At 39.7% G+C, this 19,492-nt stretch overlaps 1 protein-coding gene across 2 annotated transcripts in view, besides 1 other annotated feature; it reads left to right on the top strand.

Moving 5' to 3' along the window:
- Positions 1–19,492, top strand: part of beat-IIIc (beaten path IIIc) — a 73,098-nt gene that overhangs the window by 45,492 nt on the left and 8,114 nt on the right. For both annotated transcript variants that reach the window (NM_135986.3, NM_165209.2), the window contains exon 3: positions 18,157–18,368. In NM_135986.3, the coding sequence (NP_609830.2) occupies positions 18,157–18,368 (212 nt within the window). The remainder of the gene's footprint in view (positions 1–18,156; positions 18,369–19,492) is intronic.
- Positions 14,621–16,026: a mobile genetic element.

Here is a 19,492-nt window from a genome sequence, read left to right as displayed (position 1 = left end):
AATACCTTGGCACTACACATAGATATCAACACAGACACAACGACAACTGAAGGACTCTAATGCCGAGTCAGCTTATAAAGGGAAATAAAACGAGAAATTTAATATTAATTAGTTGTGTCTAACAATTTCAAACCCCTAGCAATCCTTTTGATTGAATATAGAGTATCTTGAAGTCGGGTCTTTTCCGTGTTTGAATAGCTTTACCGAACAATTTTGTTTTCCCCTCAGAGTTTTTTCATGACAGTTAATTTTGTAGCAGCAAGACCAAAGGAAATGCTTAAATTTTAATTTCTGCTTTTCACTTAGCTCCTTTGTCAGCTTAGACTTTTACACACGTGATAAAGTAAAGGAAAAACTCTTCAAGTTTTATGACCACACAAGCGGCAGCAATCGAGCCGATTCAGCAGGATATACATTATATATATGTACAGTGTATCCCTACGTGGCGTTGGTCATTTTTCGAGGGGTAAAGCAAGGGGGCAATATATAAAATTTATTAGCTGAAATTATGATTATTTCGTTTGCTCTTTGCTGCGTGTACTTTTAATATCCACTTCGGTCTTCCTCGCTTTTCCTTCCGCCAACTTTTCCATCTCCTGCATTTTAATGGCGCTCTTCGGCTGTTTCTTCTTCTTCTGCTGTCAGCTGCATCAATTTTCCAGCTTCGCCAGAAAAAAAAATTATAGGTGGAGAGCTCGTTAAGCTCGCCTTTAATTTTTACTTAAGACCATAATTTCTGCTCAGCAATTTTTTTGTTTTATGTGTGTGGCTCGCCATTTGCGTGCGTTTAATTGTGGTTGCGGGGGTGGGAATCCACCACCTGCAGCCACCCAACGCCCATGCCACGCCTTTTTGGTCATTAGGCGTGGCCAAATTGTTTGTGGCTAGGTGGACGAGCTGTGCATTCTAATTGATTTGGCTTAAAACGCTTCGGCATGCATATTCTTCTCTGTGGATTGCCCCTAAATTGAAATGAATGAAATATAACCGTGGCACGAGGAAAGGATTAAATTTAGATGTTTGCCAAAATTAAAAAATCATTGAAATAAATTAAGATCACCCCATAAATTAGTTGCTAATTGCTATCAAATGCTTTAGGCACTTTGCGCAACATATTTTCATTTTTGAAATCTCCAGCCATTTATTTTTAATTTTTGATAGAACATTAATTATAAGCAAAAAACCAAAAGCAAATAGAAATTGTTCTAGTTCGCGTTTTTATCCACATTAAATCACAATTGTTCCGCCGAATTTCCCGTCCAGCCAAAAAGTATGCCATTAATTGGAATACACAGTGCCATAATGAATTGAATGATGTGCAGAAAACCAGGTCCTGTATGCCCTTAGAAATTTTCCTGCCTAATTCTGGTACTAATACCATTACCTGGGCGCCCCCAGAAATGCGCTCGTAAATCCTATAAAAAAAGACAAATGACCCATTAAGCGCAAAACTTGTGCACTTTCATTGCGAAAGGATGAAGGCGATGGCTAGGGGTAATATAAGAAGGAAGGGGCTGGTCTCGATGGAGGCAAGAAATGCAAGAAATGGAGGGAAAATTATTGCCCCGCAGCCAAAGACAACAAACTCTTGATTTTTATACCTGCAGCAGCCGCATCAAAAATCTTAGTGGTGGCAGTGAGAGGGAAGTTAGGGAAAGAGATGGGGCGAGAAGAATAGAGCTGGCTCATAAAACGGCGAGATATGCCAGGAAAAAGGCGCCACGCAGTGTTCGTCTATTTTTCACTTGGTCGGTTCTCTGTATAAAAAAGTCGAAGCTGGTAGCTTTGCTCAGAGGTGTGGTGGTAGGAGGAGTTAAAAGCGGGTTAGAGGGGTTTGTTTTAGGATTTGTTGTGCTTATGAAAGCATTAAACTTTCCTCATTTAAGGGCTGCGCACTTGAGTTGCCTTTTTTACTGCAATTTTGCTCTTCAGCTTCAGCTGCCCCTCAATTTTGCCCCCCTACGAACAATTTTCCAGCCCCCCATCAACCCTTTCCCCACCCCTTTGACGATGTCGTCTGATTATGTCGCACAGCTCGCAGCGGTTCTTGAAACTGGCAAGTTGTTTTGCTTTCGCCTCAGTCAGTTATTGTCACTAACAGGAGAGTGGGGTATACTGGTTAATCCTATTACCTTTTAAAGAATTTATTCAAAATAATTTCAGCTTAATTTAGTTCTAAAGGAGGGAACAACAGTCGTACTTTTATTTGATAAAATTTTTAATTTAAAAAATGTTTAATAATGCTAATACATTCTACATAATAGTAACACATAAATAGGTAAATGCTTAGAATACATTCTGAGGAAGTTGTCAGTTATATAAATCAAATCTTTATAAATACAACTTCTTGGGTATGTATATTTGGTTTTGTATTTAAGAATCTCGAAATTCCTCGAAGTATGTAAAGTTCCCTATTTTTTGGCTTACACTTTTTCAAGGGTATCAGTCAGCTCAAGTGCCCCGAATAAGCCACGATGGTATTACTTTTCTTAACCCGATAAGCGTCTGGCGACAATAAGGCAGCCAGATCCTTGTCTATCCCTTCGTTTGTTTTTACGAGAGTGTGTGTGAAAAAATATTATGCAATTTCAACATTTTACACACTTGAACATTTTCATGCCGCCCTGCAGCGTTTTGAGCTCCCAGTTCGCTTTTCTTTTCCTTTATATTTCCCATTTTCCTTTTTTTTAGCCTTCCCACTTCACTATGCTCTCTTTTAGACACTTGATGAGCTGATGTTGCTTTACCCACACACACACGCGCGCAAACACAAACGTAGACACCGACACATGCATTGGGTAAATTCTTAGAGAAGTATTTGAGACACTGTCGCCCTTGTTTTTAGGATATCAAGTGGGCGTGGCTGAGCTCAGAGTGCGATTCTCCTGAGGGATTTGCAGTGTCTGTTTGCTTCCATCTTTTGTGCGCTCCGCTGTAATGTAAGAGCAAACAAATGTGCCCCGCCCACAAACTACTCACCGCCCACCCCGTCCCAGTCTGTTGAACTTTGACTCGTCGCGAGCTGTCAGCTTTCATTTGAATGCCACAGTTGCAACCTAAACCGCTTAGACTTCTCTCACGGAGAACAGGATCAGAAAAGGGAGCCTTTAGTTTAAGTAAGGAGCGAAGGGTCTCAAAGCGAAGCAACAGCAGAATGCACTAAATAAGGGACTCGACTCGAAGACGAAAGGGAAAAATAATCCAGAAAAGGAGTTAAGATCTGGGAAACCCCGGGCCAACGTGCAGTCGACTTAAACGCATTTCGATGTTTACCCCCTTGGCACAGTGACTGCTAAAAGTTTGCCTTAGTAATAATTCACACACAAACAACAGCAACAGCACCAGTGAGACAACAACGAGCATTTTTATAGTTACAACATATTTAGCCCGAGGCGAGACGTTCATATTTACTTCTGTGCAAAAGCAGCGCCAACAATAATAATCATAAAGTAAAGAACAAGAAGGACAAAAAATATGAAATAAAACTAACGACGCTACACGGCAAAATAAAATTAAAAACGAAAATTTCTTAAAGTACTGAATAATGGCAGTGAAACTTTTCTTTTGAAATCAAGGTCATAACGACTTTATTATATTTAAAGAAATCAAAGCGTTGGAATATTTTTAAAATTTTTATATGTGAGGCAAAACTTTTTATTAAATTATTTGATATGAGGTTGGATACCTTAAACTAAACATTATTATTTGAAATACCCCTTTTTTTAAAGTGCAGAGAGGCTTTCCACTCAGCGACTCCCACGCTAGGAGGTGAAAAGGTTGAAGGCTAAGGGAAATAATAATAACAAAAGGCAAACAGAGCGAGCGAAAGGGAACGAACTGGCTGCCGAGTCTCGTGTGGCGCCTCATGTGGGAATTTTCATACGACGCGTAGCAATTTCACACATTTACATAGTAAAACACACACTGCACCGCTCTCCGTTTCCCAAGGAAAAGTGCCGTCGCATAGCGGAAGTGAAAGAAGTTGTCGCTCCTCCAGGAGTACAAAAAAAAAAAAAAGCGGGGCGAGACGGAGGAGAAATGCGCAAATTATATTTCGTTGTAAGGCTAAAGCAAACAAAAATGGTGAGAGGGGTTAAAAAACGGAAAGAGGACATGCGTGTGCTGCTATTACAGCAAAACAAACAAAAATGGGGAAAAATTCTGGCATATAAATAAAATATCGTAATGTGGGACAGGCACCATGGGAATGAAGTATAAATTATGCATTAAAAACCCACAAAACACAAATGGATAATTGAAATTGACCGAAGCTGGTAAAAATAAAATTTAATAATATATTTTTAAGCTGCACAAAATAGTTCCAGATTAAAAACTATAATAGCTGATATCTATCTAATACGCGAAAATATGTTTTGTGTTAATTAATTAGATGTTTTATACACAAATTGAATTCAAATGGAATAATAAATTAAATCATAACAAATGGAGTTTTGTTCAAAACCGGAAGTACTTCGAATTTGTATTGTTAACTTCATTATTGAAAGAGAAATAACTAATGTTCAAATTAAATTTAAACGTCAAGTGCTGGCTCGTTATTTTATGAATGAATTTAAAATAAATTAGTGGCCAAACACCAATTTTGATTCATAATTTTTTTTAAGCTTTCCATTTAAACAACACATTTTCAGCGAAAGATTAACAAATAACAAATGCATCAATGTCAAACCATTAGATGCATAAACAATTGAAAGGTTAATTAAAATGCCACCAATTGAACATTTCTAGCAAGCTAAACACAAAAATCATTTATTTTTAACTATAATGTTTTGCATGTACATAAATTTCTTGTAATTTGATGTGCCAAACAAAATGTTAGCGAATATTTTAGCGGGACAAACGCCCATAAATTATGTTGTGGGACGTTCCTCTCTCTCTATTTGCATTCGACGTTTGTTGCGTTATTTGTTTGTTTGTATTTTCCACGTTGAGCGGCCCACAAAAGTAGGCAACAATTTCTGTTACGCCTGTAACCGCAGTTTACTGATGAGGGCGGACCGGAAAAGTGGGGTGGTGGCATATCAGCAGGAGTCCCTGCTGTGCACAAATGCCATAAACGCTCACAAAACACACCCACACGAGCACACAGCAAGTAGACTGATGGGCAGGCCGCCTACATGACGTATGAGTGACTTTTATGTTTTAATTGTGGGCCAAAATGGTGGGCGGATGTCGACTGCCACATAGCTGCGACAGCTGGAAGCCTTGAGACACTCTCTAATTGGCAGTGAAAAGGCTTTCCCCCACCTCGCCTAATCCTTCCCCTGATGATCATTAAAAATTTGCATAATTTATGGGATTTTTGCAGTAACATTTGATAAACTTGAATACCCCGAGCGAAACTACTGACGATTAATGATAAATGAGGGTAGTTACAAACAAACAAAAAGCAACTCAAAATTTGCATAATATTATATGACAATATTATTTCATAATTAAAATTAAATCTTATGTTTAAGGGTGAGGAAGAAAGTTTCAATTACCAACTATGCACAATAAAAACATTAAAGAGCGACCAAAAAAAGGGACGCTGCAGAGCGGCAGTGAGAAATAAAGGTAGCTCAAATACAATTCATTTTTTTGTCCCGCAGCACGGATTCTCAGTCATAGGCCAAAGGGCCTTTGGTCCTGTCCAACACACTGCTACCCACACAGGACCACTCAGCGCCCACTCACACATTCAGACAGGCAGTGAAATTAATTAAATAAGAAAAAAGGTAAACCGAGAAGTTAAATATAAAACAGGAAAAGACAAACCCAGAACAAAACCAAAGCGAAATGGGGAGAAGAGAGCAGTAAAGTGAAACTTGAAATTGAATAAAGCCCACAGCATGGGTGGAAAAGGAGAAGGGGCGTGGCAGAGGGCAGGTGGGAAATGGGACCAAAGACAAAGGCAAGACGACTGCAATATAAAACCAAGACAAGCTTAAAGCAAAGAGGTCTGGGGGAATAAGTTATACAAAATGAATCCTTTGATACCCCTTAATGAATTTGTTGTATCAATTATAAATCTAAAAAGACTAATAGTAACTAAAATGTAATCTGTATTCGTATTTTGTAAGATTTGAACTTAAAGCTTATATTTATGTATTTATCGAAGGCTCTACACTGGGCTCTAAAAGTATTCACCCATTGCTAAAATTCCATATTTGTACAGCTCAAGAAGATTACTCCGCCCGAGAATGGGAAGGATGAGCCCCGAAGACGTATAATTTTCAATGCACACGGCAAATTTTCAACCAAAAGACCTCAGGGGAGCAATGTCACTCAGCCTGTTCCCTCGCTTTTCCCCATACGTAGTGAACGTGGCCACATATACATACATTTATTTCCCACTGCACTTTCTTGATGACAGGAATCGGGGGTATTGGACGAAAGCCAAGTAAAGACGGAGGCGTCTACATGATTAAGGTTTCACAATTTATCTAATACAATTAGTCAGGAGGTGAGCAACTGTCATTTCATGACGACAAAGGGTGTCGGCGGACTGGGGCTCAGGGTTGGGTTGCGGTAATCGTAGACCCTTGGCGCCGCATATTCCTTAATGTCCGACAGTCTTCTCCCTTTAGGGTTTTCCTTTTCACGACTTTTGAACTTTTGATGCAAATTGTGGTGGAGTGTGTGGGCAAGGTGCATTGCAATCGGGTGTGACCTTTGTGCTTTATGGCATTGGGTGTGTTTTCCTCACAGTTGCTGCTTATATCTCAACGTGTTTCCCTGACTTCAAATAATTTGAAAAATATTCATATTAGACAAATTTAAGCACATTTAGCAGCTAAAAAATATAAAAAAGGAATTTATCTTATTGGGCAATTTTGCAAATATTTTTCATCTCCGTCTGAAGAGGAAGAGGGGAAAAACGATATCCTTTTTCCAAAATTTATATTTTTTTTCATAATTCTATTTACCATTTTTTTTCGTGTGATCACTTTTACGTTCCTATATCATTGTTAGGCAGAAAAGCTTTGTTGTTTTGTAGGGCAACTTATATACCAACCCTTGTTCAACAGGCAGAAATTTGTCCTTTTTTTTCCGCGGAGCCTTCTTTTTTCGCACACGCTTTTCCCACCCAGCTTTTGTAGCCTTTTTGAACCATTTAAACATGGACCAATGCAATCTGTTGTCAACATTTTTTCCCACTTTCCTCGATTTCAGTTTTTCCTATTTGTGCGTGCTTTTGTTTGTTGGCCATATCACAAAACCGCAAAAAGGCAGAAAACTTTTTTGGCCAACAGTTGTTTATGAGGGGACAAGGGGATGAGGCACGGTCGGGGAAAACTGTTGGCAACAAACTTCAACAACTCAATGCACTCAATCAATGCACACAAACAGCAACAGTCGCCGCCTTTTGTGGCACAAGCACTCGACTCATTCGCACAGATACTCTCGCTAGCACGCACACACATAAACCACTCATCAGCTGAAAATAAAAACAAATTTATAGTGCCACAGATAAAGTGGGAAAAGAGGCAAAAAAAAAAAGAAAGATTCTAAGGACGAAATGGAAAAATCAACAAGCGATTTTTCAAACAGCGACAAAGCAATCAGAATACAATCAGAGAGCAAGAGAATGAGAGTGAAATATACATACTACATCTGTAGGCATACACTTTTATGCCTTGTAAACAGATTGATTTCAAAAATGATAATATGCCCCAAAAGCCGACAAAAGCCCACAGTCAAGAAAACGTAGGACTGAGCATCCAGGGGGAGCTCGGAAATCGGGGACTTGGGCAGCATTCCAACATTCACAGACCATTTGGCGGCTTAAGGTTCGCTGTCGGGTTATCGCTTAATCGCATCGCTTGTCAGCCACCCGACATCGTGCACTGCAAGAAATATTTATTAACTACATTCATGGTTATTAAAAACATAATGATATTGAGCACTGTTTCGGCTTGCGAATAAATCTTTTTGAAAAATAGTCCACAACCCATTTACATTTTTTCAAACATTACTTAATATTAGCTAAATCCATATATAGATAATATTTTACATATTTCTTGAATCTGCAGAAAATTAATTATTAAGATACATATACTACAAACTTTGTAAAACCGAACGTAGGTACTTTAAATTTCATTTACTTGTTATTTATTCGCTCACTGTACCGATTGCTTGTTTTTTGCTGTGACTCCTGCTACTGTTGCCTTTGTTCTCTGTTTTGGTATCGGTTTCTTGTCTGTGGCTCTTACACAAATCCTCCTTTTGGTAAAACCCCCTCCTTCGCCGATTGTGTCCTTTTGTGGCTCCCCTTATAATCATTTTTCAATAAACAAACAATTTCATGGGCGGCTTGTCTTTTGGCAAATCGGATCTAAGCCTCAATAAGCAGCCAGCGACAAGACGCACTTCCTCGATGGCCCCGCCTCCGATTTACCGAATCCTGATGGCTATCTGGGGCCTTGGGGTTACCGCAAATGCCCTTTCCTTACACTGAGCAACAGGAATTCCAGTCGCATCCAGTTGAATCCCCGAATCTGATTGGAGTACGCTATTCCATTGTGAACAACATAGATTTTATGGAATGTGCTTTAGGTACTTTGTGGCTAAATTAGAAAGATGTATTTACTCATAAGGTGTGACTAATTGATATGACGAATTCAAATTATAAGTATATAAATTAGGCTTATATGCTTTAAAGTTATATTAGTTTCACTTTCTACAAAAGGTTTTCTCACAACTTTATTGTCCAGTGTTCGGCCAATTTCGAACTGCCAGCCAGTCGATTTCTATAGATTAATAATTGTTGCTTTTTCTTTGGCTTCCTCGTTTAATTCCACTCTCCACTGAAATAAGATACAACATTTTTGTGCATTTTAGTAAGGGCCCAGGCGATATCCTGATAAATTTCAAGTCAAACAAATGGCTTAAGCAGGATCCGGAGAGTAATTACTCCAAGTAGCGAGAAAAAAGCGGAATGAAGGGATAACTCCGGCCATCCTTTGTATTTGTGTGATTCCAGCTTTGATTGTGTGTGTGTGTTTGAGTGGAAGAGCGGGATAAAAAATTCAGCAATTTCCCTGGATTCGGGCTGCTGCCCTCTGGACTCATACCCGCTTGGGTTTTCACTTGAATCTGCAACGAATTGCTAAATTTTAACTGAAACATTTATCCACCAAAGCACTAAATTATTCCTGTCCCTATAGAGAACTGGGGTGAGCTCAGTGTCTCCACGGCTCCTTTGTTGTATTTGTATTCATGTGGCAAATCGGGGACATTATCGTCAGCATCGTCATCAGCATCAGTATCATCAGCATCAGCAGCTGCAGTTCGTGCCAAAAGTCGTAAGAAAAACAAAAAATGCCAGAGAAGCAGACAAAAGTCAAAAGCTGTTATAAGTCTGTTTCACCCTTCTCAGTTTTCCTTTCTAGATTGCTGCATAGCCTCATTATAACGGATATAATCCTAAAACCGTAGAAGAGTTTTCACAAAAATAAATTACATCTTTGTAATTTCAAAATTATGTGATTTCTAAAACGAATTAAAATTAATTTTAGTTATTTATTCGCTAAATAAAACACAGTTACACAATTTAATATAGATTTGTTACCAATATGTTATTCGAATTAACACATAACGCAAGACAGCAATTTTTTTAATTCGATTCAGTTAGCGAGTGATGACTGTAATTCCCTGTGGCTCGACTTGGAGCTCGTCATTAATAACCGCGAATTATAAATTCCTTTTTTCGCAGTCACTGCGGTTTCCTTGATGAGGGAGAATAGCGGTTGGTAGTGGGAAATCGCATTTCCAGACAGCTTCATTTTCCGGCAAGGGGTTGTGAATAGGGTGGGGTGGGTAGGTTGTGCATTGGCTACGCATATTCGTTTCATTTGCTTCTCGTTTGTCGTTATTCGGTTTCATCCTGTTCCTTGGCTTTTCCCTCCTGTTTTTTGTGCCAACGTAAGCGCTTTTAATTTTCAGCTTGCATGCACAAAAGTATGCAATATGTTTTTGCTGACCCCCTTTGAACATCAACCCATCACTGCTCCACTGCACTTATGCATGCATGACATGGACGATGGGCGAGAGGGAGTTGCAATCGGGGCATGCCGGGCTAGAGCTCGACAATAGCTTACATAAATTTTAAGCTCCATTAGCAAAATGTTTCAGTTTCGGCCCAGAGGCGACGTGTGCAACTCTGCCCCTTTCGTACCACACCTGTATACGCCTCTCTTTCGGCCACCCGGTAGCTGTCCCTCTCACACACAGCCCAAAGTTCAAGTGCAGCAAAAGTTTCGGGTGTTGTATTATGCGAATTGCATATTACATAGAGTTGCAACCATTTTTGTTGGACAATTTCAAGTGAAAACTTTTGGCTTAGCTTAAGCCCCAGAGCTCATTTGTATATAAATTAAGAGGGAGCGCAGGGGTGGCAAAATAAAAAGATGGTTATCATGAGTTTAAGGTAACTGTTTATAAATCCCTGGAACAGATTCAAAGGCAACACACCAAACCAAATGCTCATCCTTTGAGGGCCTGAAAAAAATCCCACTAATTGCAAATAAATTAACTCAGCTAAGCTAATGGTCAGGCTTAATCTTTCTCTCCGCAAAGAGAAAACCACCAAAATAAACAATTAAATTGGCCAAAAGAACGCCAACGGACTGCCGACCAGCTGATGGCGGCATAAAAATCAATTCCAACCAACTGAAGCGGCCAAATGAGTTGCGGAAACTATAACTTACCAAGGCCAACACAGAAGCACATCGTAAACTTGGCTGATACAGCGCCCCTTGGACCCCCCTTCCCACGCCCTTTGAGCCACACAATGAATACAAATTGCTCGGTAAATAAACAAACATCTCAATAAGGAGCAAATTACTGACGCCAGTCAGCGAAAATAACACAACAACAGCAGCAACAAAAAGAAAACACAGTGGAGCAAACAAACTTCAGCAACTGAGAAGGATAGATGGAAAATTCGGTGATGGCGGTGGGAGGAAAGACCCCAAAATAAACACAGCCAAAGGAAAGAAAAACCAGCTCACCCACACATATGTATAAGTATAATCGCTTCAATGGAAGGAAGCTAAAATGGCATATAGAAAGAGAAATGTGCAATGCATGACAATAGCAACAATTTGGTTACTGAGCCTCTGGCTGCAGAGAAAGAAAAACTGTTGCTTACTCTCAGGTGGATTACAAGTTTTTTTTTTCATATGCCTACTTGTTGTCTAATTCATGGTTACATAGTTTATTTAATCTTAAAAAATATCACACCCTTATAATAGCAATTTTTTGCAGTGTACCGAAATGTGATTGTGTGTGCTGCTAATGAATATAATGGCGTTACTCAAATGACGCCCCTGTTGGCCGTTTCAGTTGTTGTACCCCTTGTTGATTCAGTTGCTTCTACTCATTCAGTTGCTGTTGGCATTGATGTGTGAGAAAATTGCTTAGCACCGACACAATTGCACATAGACTCGTCCTTAGTGTCTGTGTGTCGGTGGCTAAAGCAAATAATGAGCGTAAATCATGGTTTATCGATAAATATGGACAAAGGCACGAATATATAGCTGGTCCACGCTCTGGGTTTATTGATATTCACGGAGGATGATGCTCATGAAAATGATCATAGGGAAAGGGATTACCCATACCAAAAAAATATAAGAAAAATAGGAAACATAAGATTGGATTTTTTTGGAAGAAGCAAAATATAATAATGATAATAGAAATGCAAGAAATTGTACAACGGAAAATTAATGTGTAATGTGTAAAATTGAAGAAACGGCTTGTCCTAGCGAAAATTAAATTATAATTAAAAAATCAATAGAATCCAAAGCCAATTAGTGCTTCTATAGCTTTTCCCTTCGATGAACCGCAAAAATCGCATGCCAGCAAAATTGCACACAAATTTAAAAGCCATCCCTCCTGCGAAATTATAGATATAGAATGGCACGCCCCTTTTCTTATATTCCCTGGCCCAAATCAAGTCCAGGCCGTATTCTTATCTTATTGTCTCAGCAATTTAATATTTATGCAGCTGAGGGGCAGGTTGAATATTTGGTGGAGAGGGCACCTTACAGTTACGGTCCAGTTTAACCTCCATTTGCACCGAGGCCCTGCGGAGTCCCAAACCCACTTCCGGGTCCAGTTGCCCAGTCCCCTTCCCTAATCATCATTTCGCCTTGTTTTCTTTCCATTTTCCATACAATTTTCCGCTCAGCCGTTTTTTTTCCCCAGCCCCACCCTGTTTTTGATGTTGCCCTGGGGAGGGCTGAAGTAATTGTTGCGCTGCCTGGCACGCCCCCAAGCCAGTTGCCGCCCCTCGGCTTCAGGCACATTAAAGTCAGCCGAAACGGGAATCGCGAATATTTGCCCATCCCAGAGGGGCCAGAAACAGATAGCTTGGCTTATTCAGAATCTGAGCTGGTCAAAATATTTGTGCCGTAAAAATGGCTATGGTTTCCTTTCAACACTTTCTCAATTCAGTTTGGCTCAGTTAGTTTAGATTATGCTGGCCAAATGTATATTCCTGCTATGGCAGAGCTTCTATGTAGTATTTTTCAATCCCAGGGAATGCATGGCCTGCAACGGGTTTTTATTAAATTCCGCAATCGAATTGCAGGCATGGCCCCGCATCACCGAACGCCGTATCCTGGCCAGATCCTTATGAACTTTTACAGAGCCATTATATGCAAATGATGAGAGCGGAGAAAGCAAATATTGCTACCTCGGGCACTGGCCACAGTGTGCAAGCCGAAGGAGTCGAGCCAGGACCATGCACACGCACTGCCATTGTTTGTCCTGGCTGGCAGGATGAGAATGCGGATGAGGATGGTCCACAGTCCCGAGTCATGTGCAGACATTTACATAGGCAAACAGCTTCGGCTGCCGGCCATGTTCATCTACTGCCCTGGTATCCTGGCGTCCTGGCATCCTTGGTGTCCTGGCACGAACTACTAATAAACCAAAGAGCAGCAACAACAATGGCGTTGGCAGCGGATATTAAGCCTGAACCGGCCCCGAGGTCCCAAAAAAAAGAGGGGTATCCTGCAGGCTAGGAGATAGGGAGAGAGAAGACCAGGGAATACAGGGTAAAACAGACAAATAGGAGGAAAAAGGGGCTCGACCTTAGAAAAAGGCCATCTCCCTAACGATGCTAACTTTTTGCCAAAGATTAAAGATGTCCGGCAATAGTGTAACGATACGGATACAGGGACCTGCCCCAAGCCATGGAGCTCCCCGCCCATCACGCAAAAATTCAGGACCAACGACACCGATGACAGCTTAAACAAGCACCGCCAGGGGGCGCTGCAGCAACAGATGAGCTTTGGACATTTTGGAGAGTATTCCCACAGGCGAAACGGAATCGAACATGATTTGTCGCCTATTAACATCCACAGTGGGCAGGAACGGTTACTTTGGTGTTTAACAATAAAGTGGCATTGAATAATGTGTTCACTAATATATTTCTATTTCTTTTTACTTACTTGAACGTTAATATCGATGTTTCACCCTACTCCACGGACCATTAAACGCGCAGTGTGAAACCATTTGCCATTAAAAGTTTCGACTTGTTGGGAACTATGCACGCGTGGCATACTATAATATTTGGAAAGGATTCATATGAGAGGAGGTAGATCCCGCATATATTCTCGTGTCATATGTGAGAAAGTTTACTCTTCTTTCTATTCCCCATTTGGCTTTGGCTCCCTCCTTTAGTTACAGCGAATACGAATATTTCTGGGTATTTTTGTGTCCTTTGCAAATTTAATCACTTAACCCCAATGAAGTATGAAAGGAAACTTTTGTCGCCCACAGAAAAAGTTGACAGAAGAAAAGGCAGCAACAGCAAAAGTGAACGAAATTCACTTTTTCCCAAGCCAATGCACAGTCAAAAAATGATATATCTAGCATTTTAGGTGAAATTCAAAATTACTTGAAAATTTCAATAAATATTTGCTACACTATTTATTAAGGAATTATTGAAGAAATTTTGCAGAATTTTATTTGCGCCTTGGATATTTTTCTGAAAGTGTGAGTGAACGGGAAATTGATTTTTGACTTGGCAAAGGTCTCAGCCTGAGCATATTAATTTCACTCAAACCCGAACTTCAACTCCGGCAAGAACCAAAGGATGCGAGAACAGCTATTGTGTGCTCTGTTGACATTCTGCACGTGAAGTGTGTGTATGGGTGTGCCTGTGTTAGCGTATATTAAGTGGGTTGGTGAGTGTGTCAAGGCGCCCAAATGACAAAGTTACTAAAATTACCCAAAAGCGAAACTTTTGCTGAAACTGCTGCTACCTCTATTGATGCTTCAGCTGTTCGGGTGCGCCTTCTGATGGTTACAGTAGTACCTCGAAATATACTACGATTTAACATGAGTTTATATTGTCCAAAATCTCATTCGAATTTCTGATCGTTAAGAAGCAATCAGTTTCGCTCGACTCAAAATATAGGATTTTATTTCAAAGCTACTCAGAAAATTACCAACAAATGATTATTTATTTTATCTAAAAAAAAATATAAAAAACCAGAATTGTTCATATATTTTAGGACTAATGTCAAATTAAAGGTAGACCCTAAGTAAATTAACTTTATTATTAATGTTACCCTAAGAAATTTAAATATACACCCTTTGTGGTACTAATCAGAGAACTGCAAGGGTGGCACTTTTTTACCACTCGACTCACACCCTACAATTTTGTGTGCGGGTGCTACTCGCCACGCACATCGCGGGTACTTACAAACACACAGTATAAATCTGAACATGCAGACAAGACACCCCGTTGTGTGCGCACCCGAATCAATACGGTGTTTTGCGTCGCGGGTGCCGCTCACACAGTGCCTAAAAAGGGATGAGTGAGAAAAACACTTGTGGGTATACCGTTAAACACATGGGTGTTTCCAAAAATACTCGGGTGTTTCCAAAAATACTCGAGTGGTCTCGTAGGTAGTCGAGTCAAATGGCGCCATACATAATGATTGTTGAGTTCTTGTGTCTTTGGTCCAGTGTCTCGGCTGTTAATTGCCCCTTTTTTGTTTTTTACGATGCAATTACTAGCTTGTTAGGATTCAGTATTATTTGGAAGCCAAAGGAAAAGGTCACAATAATGGCAGAAGCGGCTGATTTCGTTAAAAATAAAATTAACAATGGAACATACTCAGTTGCCAATAAACATAAAGGAAAAAGTGTTATTTGGAGCATTTTATGTGACATTTTAAAGGAAGATGAAACTGTTCTGGACGGATGGCTGTTCTGCAGGCAATGCCAGAAAGTGCTCAAATTTTTACACAAAAACACCTCCAATTTATCCCGCCATAAATGTTGTCTAACATTAAGACGACCAACGGAATTAAAAATTGTTTCGGAAAACGACAAGAAAGTAGCTATTGAAAAATGCACCCAATGGGTTGTCCAAGATTGTCGGCCGTTTTCTGCAGTAACCGGAGCCGGATTTAAAAATTTGGTGAAGTTTTTCCTACAAATCGGCGCTATCTATGGGGAACAGGTAGACGTCGATGACTTACTACCTGATCCAACAACATTAAGTCCTTATATTTAATAGATACTTTTTAAGCCCACTATGTTTTTATTATTTAGATTGAGACATTAAAAAACGTAAAAATCAACAAATGCCGTCTTTAATTGCAATTACTTTATGTGTTTGAAATGGGAGGCACCCATTGAGTCCATCAAAGAGCAAAGACATGAGCACAAAAATTTTCTTGGGTATTCCCTTTTACCCTTCATTTCTTATACCCGTCACGCTTCCACCCATACAAATTTTAGGCGTACAAAAAATGACCAGAGAACTGCAGCCCGCATACAAAAAATGACCTGCGGCCGATCGTTGACTGTGCGTCCACTCACCCATACGGCTCTTGCGCAGCAGGCCTCGGGTGGTTTTTTTACTCGTAACAAAAACACAACGTCGGTAAAACACTCGAGTATTTTGTGTTGCCGCAAGTAGGGTGTCAAAAAAAACGGGGTGCCTAGAGTACCGAGTGTTTATCGGGTGGACGTAGAGTGCGAGTGGCGGGCTGCAGTTCTCTGGTACTAATACTTTCTAGGGACATGACTGTAGTACATTTTTTGGCAATGCCACTGCTTTTGCGTCACAGTTCCATTTGGTGTTCGACTCTTAAGCAGAATTAATGAGAGCAGAGCACGAAGATGGGGAGCTTGTAACCTAAATTCCCTGGAAAATCAAATAAAAAGTTTTTCTGTTTATTCTGCGCTTCTGTATTTATTTTACCTTTTCCTCATGCGCATTTTTCTTTGTTTTGGATGCTGGCCAGCAAAGGAGTTTATTTCTCATAGAGGACATGGTGCTTGCGGAGAGAATCTCTACCAAAAACTTCACCCGTGCAGTCTCATTAATGTCCTTTGGCCCCTACATCCCTTTTCTCCTTCGTCTTGCCACTCTTTCTCTCCAAAGCAGAATGTCATTTGTTGCAACTTTTCCTGCAAATTGTGGCAAAGTACTTGCTGCAAGTGGCTGCTTTAAGTACTCTGTATTCTCTCACCTGTGGGTGTTTGTATTTCCATGGTTACAAGTACACATTTATATTGCCGTACATACTCGACTTTGAATATCCTGGCAGGTTCGCCATTTATGTTCATTGGCAATCCTGTTGGTAAGTTTGTTCTTCCTCTTTAATGTAAGCAATTTATGTATTCTTTTATAATGAACCTTATCTCTATCATATAAACATTTATAAAACCCAGCTGAACTTTTCTGAATTTAATAAAAAAAACCATTAGTTTGTTAAATAATTTAGAATTATAATTTCTGCACTGTTTTTTCCGACTCTTTTTGACTTTTTATCTTCACTTTCAATTCTTTGCTTTATACAGATCCTATTTGTAGATTGATATTTCGCCTTCCTTCCTTCTTCTAATTCCATCAGTTTGAATAGCTCATCCATAAGTTAATTGAAAATCAGTGAAAAACTTGTTGTCAAAGTGTCTCTCATCATATTTTAGCTCGAAAAGTGTTTCTATTCTATATATATATGACGATGCACTCAACTCAAGGCAACTCATCTGAGCGACAACAATTGCCAGTCATAGCCATGAGTATAGATAAAGATAAGGATATAGATACAGATGTTGTCATTGAGATTGATATGGACTAGTGAAGGTCTTGGCTTTCCCTTGCCTGTGTGGACAATAATATCCTCTCACATTTTATTACACTTGTAATGTGCAACGATTGGAGAAAAGGCAAGGAAAACTGTGGGCTGCAAAAGTCTGCCTCGGGTGTAGTAATAATGTGGGACCCGTCGAAGAGAGTGGGTGGGCGTGAGTGTGTATATATCCCATATATTCCAACACTGTGTATCTCTGCCCCACCCACAGTGATTGAGTTTGTATCATTGTCAATATTGACAATAAACAAGTTTGCCATAAAATGCTACAAGACCCGAAATACATAAGTCGTCGGGCGATGTGGACAAAACCACAGTGCGCCACAGAAGTTTTCTGTCTGCCCAACTATAAATGAATGAATGAATCTCAATCCTGTCGCCATAGCAAAACATCATTTCCTGTCAACGCATTGACTTATTAATATGTATAATATAATTTACAGCACGTAACCACTCTGTTGCAAAGCACTTTAACAAATTAAACGAACGAAGAGTTTCCGATAAAATGGGTAAAATGTTTTTTATAAATTATATAAAGTATACATTATGCACCAAAGGGTTTGGGGTGCGTCCATCGGTCATTTTGCTGGTCAGTTGACACGGGCTCCAGTGAAAATAAACTTTGGTAATTAATTAAAAATTTCCAGCTACATAAATCAATCAGGCGTCCTCCGTTCGCATGCCACCGTCAATTAAAGTTTTTAAGCACCTGCAAAAAACATATTTAAAAGGTTTACTTATACTGACTTTTTCAACGAATCCGAAAGATGTTATGTGATGTACTCTATCAGCAAGAATTTCATGAAGATATACTCTACTCTACTCCAGAAGACATTTAATTAAGAATGTGCCCCAAAAAATCATTATTAATTAGCAATGTAAAAAAGTATATGTTTGTGATAAGCATTAAGCCAAATGATATTTTATACACTACGTATACCTCACCCATTCCCATATACCCGGTACCTCGTGCCAATCTTTGTTTTAACTCCGCCTTAATTCGTTTGCTTTCCTTTCATTTATTTTATCGCAGATTTCCGCGTTGCTGGGCTGAGACTGACCGAGGTTCGCATTCCGATGTACGTGATTAAGGGTACCGCGGCGCAGTTGGAGTGTCTTTACGATCTGGATGGCGAGGCCCTCTACTCCGTGAAATGGTACAAGGATGGCAACGAGTTCTACCGCTATGTGCCGAGGGATATGCCGCCTGCCCAAACGTTCCTGCTGCCTGGTGTTAACGTCGATGTGAGTACTCCGTATATATCCTATTATTACTGGGGAAACGAACTAAACAAAGTTTCTGATGCTGTTGGTGTTGGTGTCGTACTAAAACTAAACATTACAAACAGCGTTGCATACTTTTGTGGTTGCTGCCGAAAGAACAATGCAGTCAGCAGCCAGCTTTTCTCTTTTTTTCTATAGCTTCACATGCGCAGAAAGTCTAGTTACACACACTTGAAATAATTAATTAACTCGTGCCATCACTTAAACATTTTTTATATTTACGTTTTCTCCTTTACCACTCAATTTTAATATTCTTAAAAAAACACATTATATCCAATTTTTTTAACCCTATTCCCTCTTTTTTTTCCTGTGTACATCACATCTATTTTTTCCGCAATGTTTGGGAAATTGTTTCGTGCTGTGGCAAAGGTGATTTGGCGAAAGGAAAGTATAGGAGTCCTTGTCTCTTTAGACAATGCGATATCTCCAGTGCAAAAACTTTGGGAGAAGAACTAAGGGACAAAAGAAGTTCTACACTTGGTTTTCGGCTTGAATAGTAAGGCAGGGAACTGGGCCTGTTCTTGGTCTTGAAATGAAAATAGAAAATGAGAGAATTTAAAAGTATTTACGGATTAATGAAATAAAGACCTTTTAAACTAATTACATAACGTGCGCAGATAGCTCTGAAATAAGCCGAAATTGGTGAATAACACGAAACTGAAATGACAGCGATGTTTAGAAACCGCCTAAAGTTCAGTTCTTTAAGATTATTATACATAACACACGATAGTAGTTTAAAAACTTTTCAATGCCAAAACTTCGCCTTCAGTTATCTGCGTGGTATTCTGTACTTTATGCTGTCAAACTACCTAAAAACATATAACATATATCCTAGGTACATACAATTCCCAAGATATAACGAAGTTTTAGTCAAATTTGCCCTGAATTTTCTTCGTCCACGGCATTACGAATTCTATTTCACTTGAGCATCGTGAAACGCTTGAAGCCCAGTTAAGAGCTCTGGAAGCAGATACAGATAGCTTGTCAAACATATGCCAAGTTAGATAAAACATTCGCAGATCGAACTGTTTAATCGACCGCAAAAATAGAATGAGTGTAGGGCACTTCTTCAGGCGTTGCTCCAT

The sequence above is a fragment of the Drosophila melanogaster genome, chromosome 2L (assembly GCF_000001215.4).
Source record: "Drosophila melanogaster chromosome 2L".
NCBI lineage: Eukaryota > Metazoa > Arthropoda > Insecta > Diptera > Drosophilidae > Drosophila > Drosophila melanogaster.
This window is presented reverse-complemented; position numbering and strand designations above follow the sequence as displayed.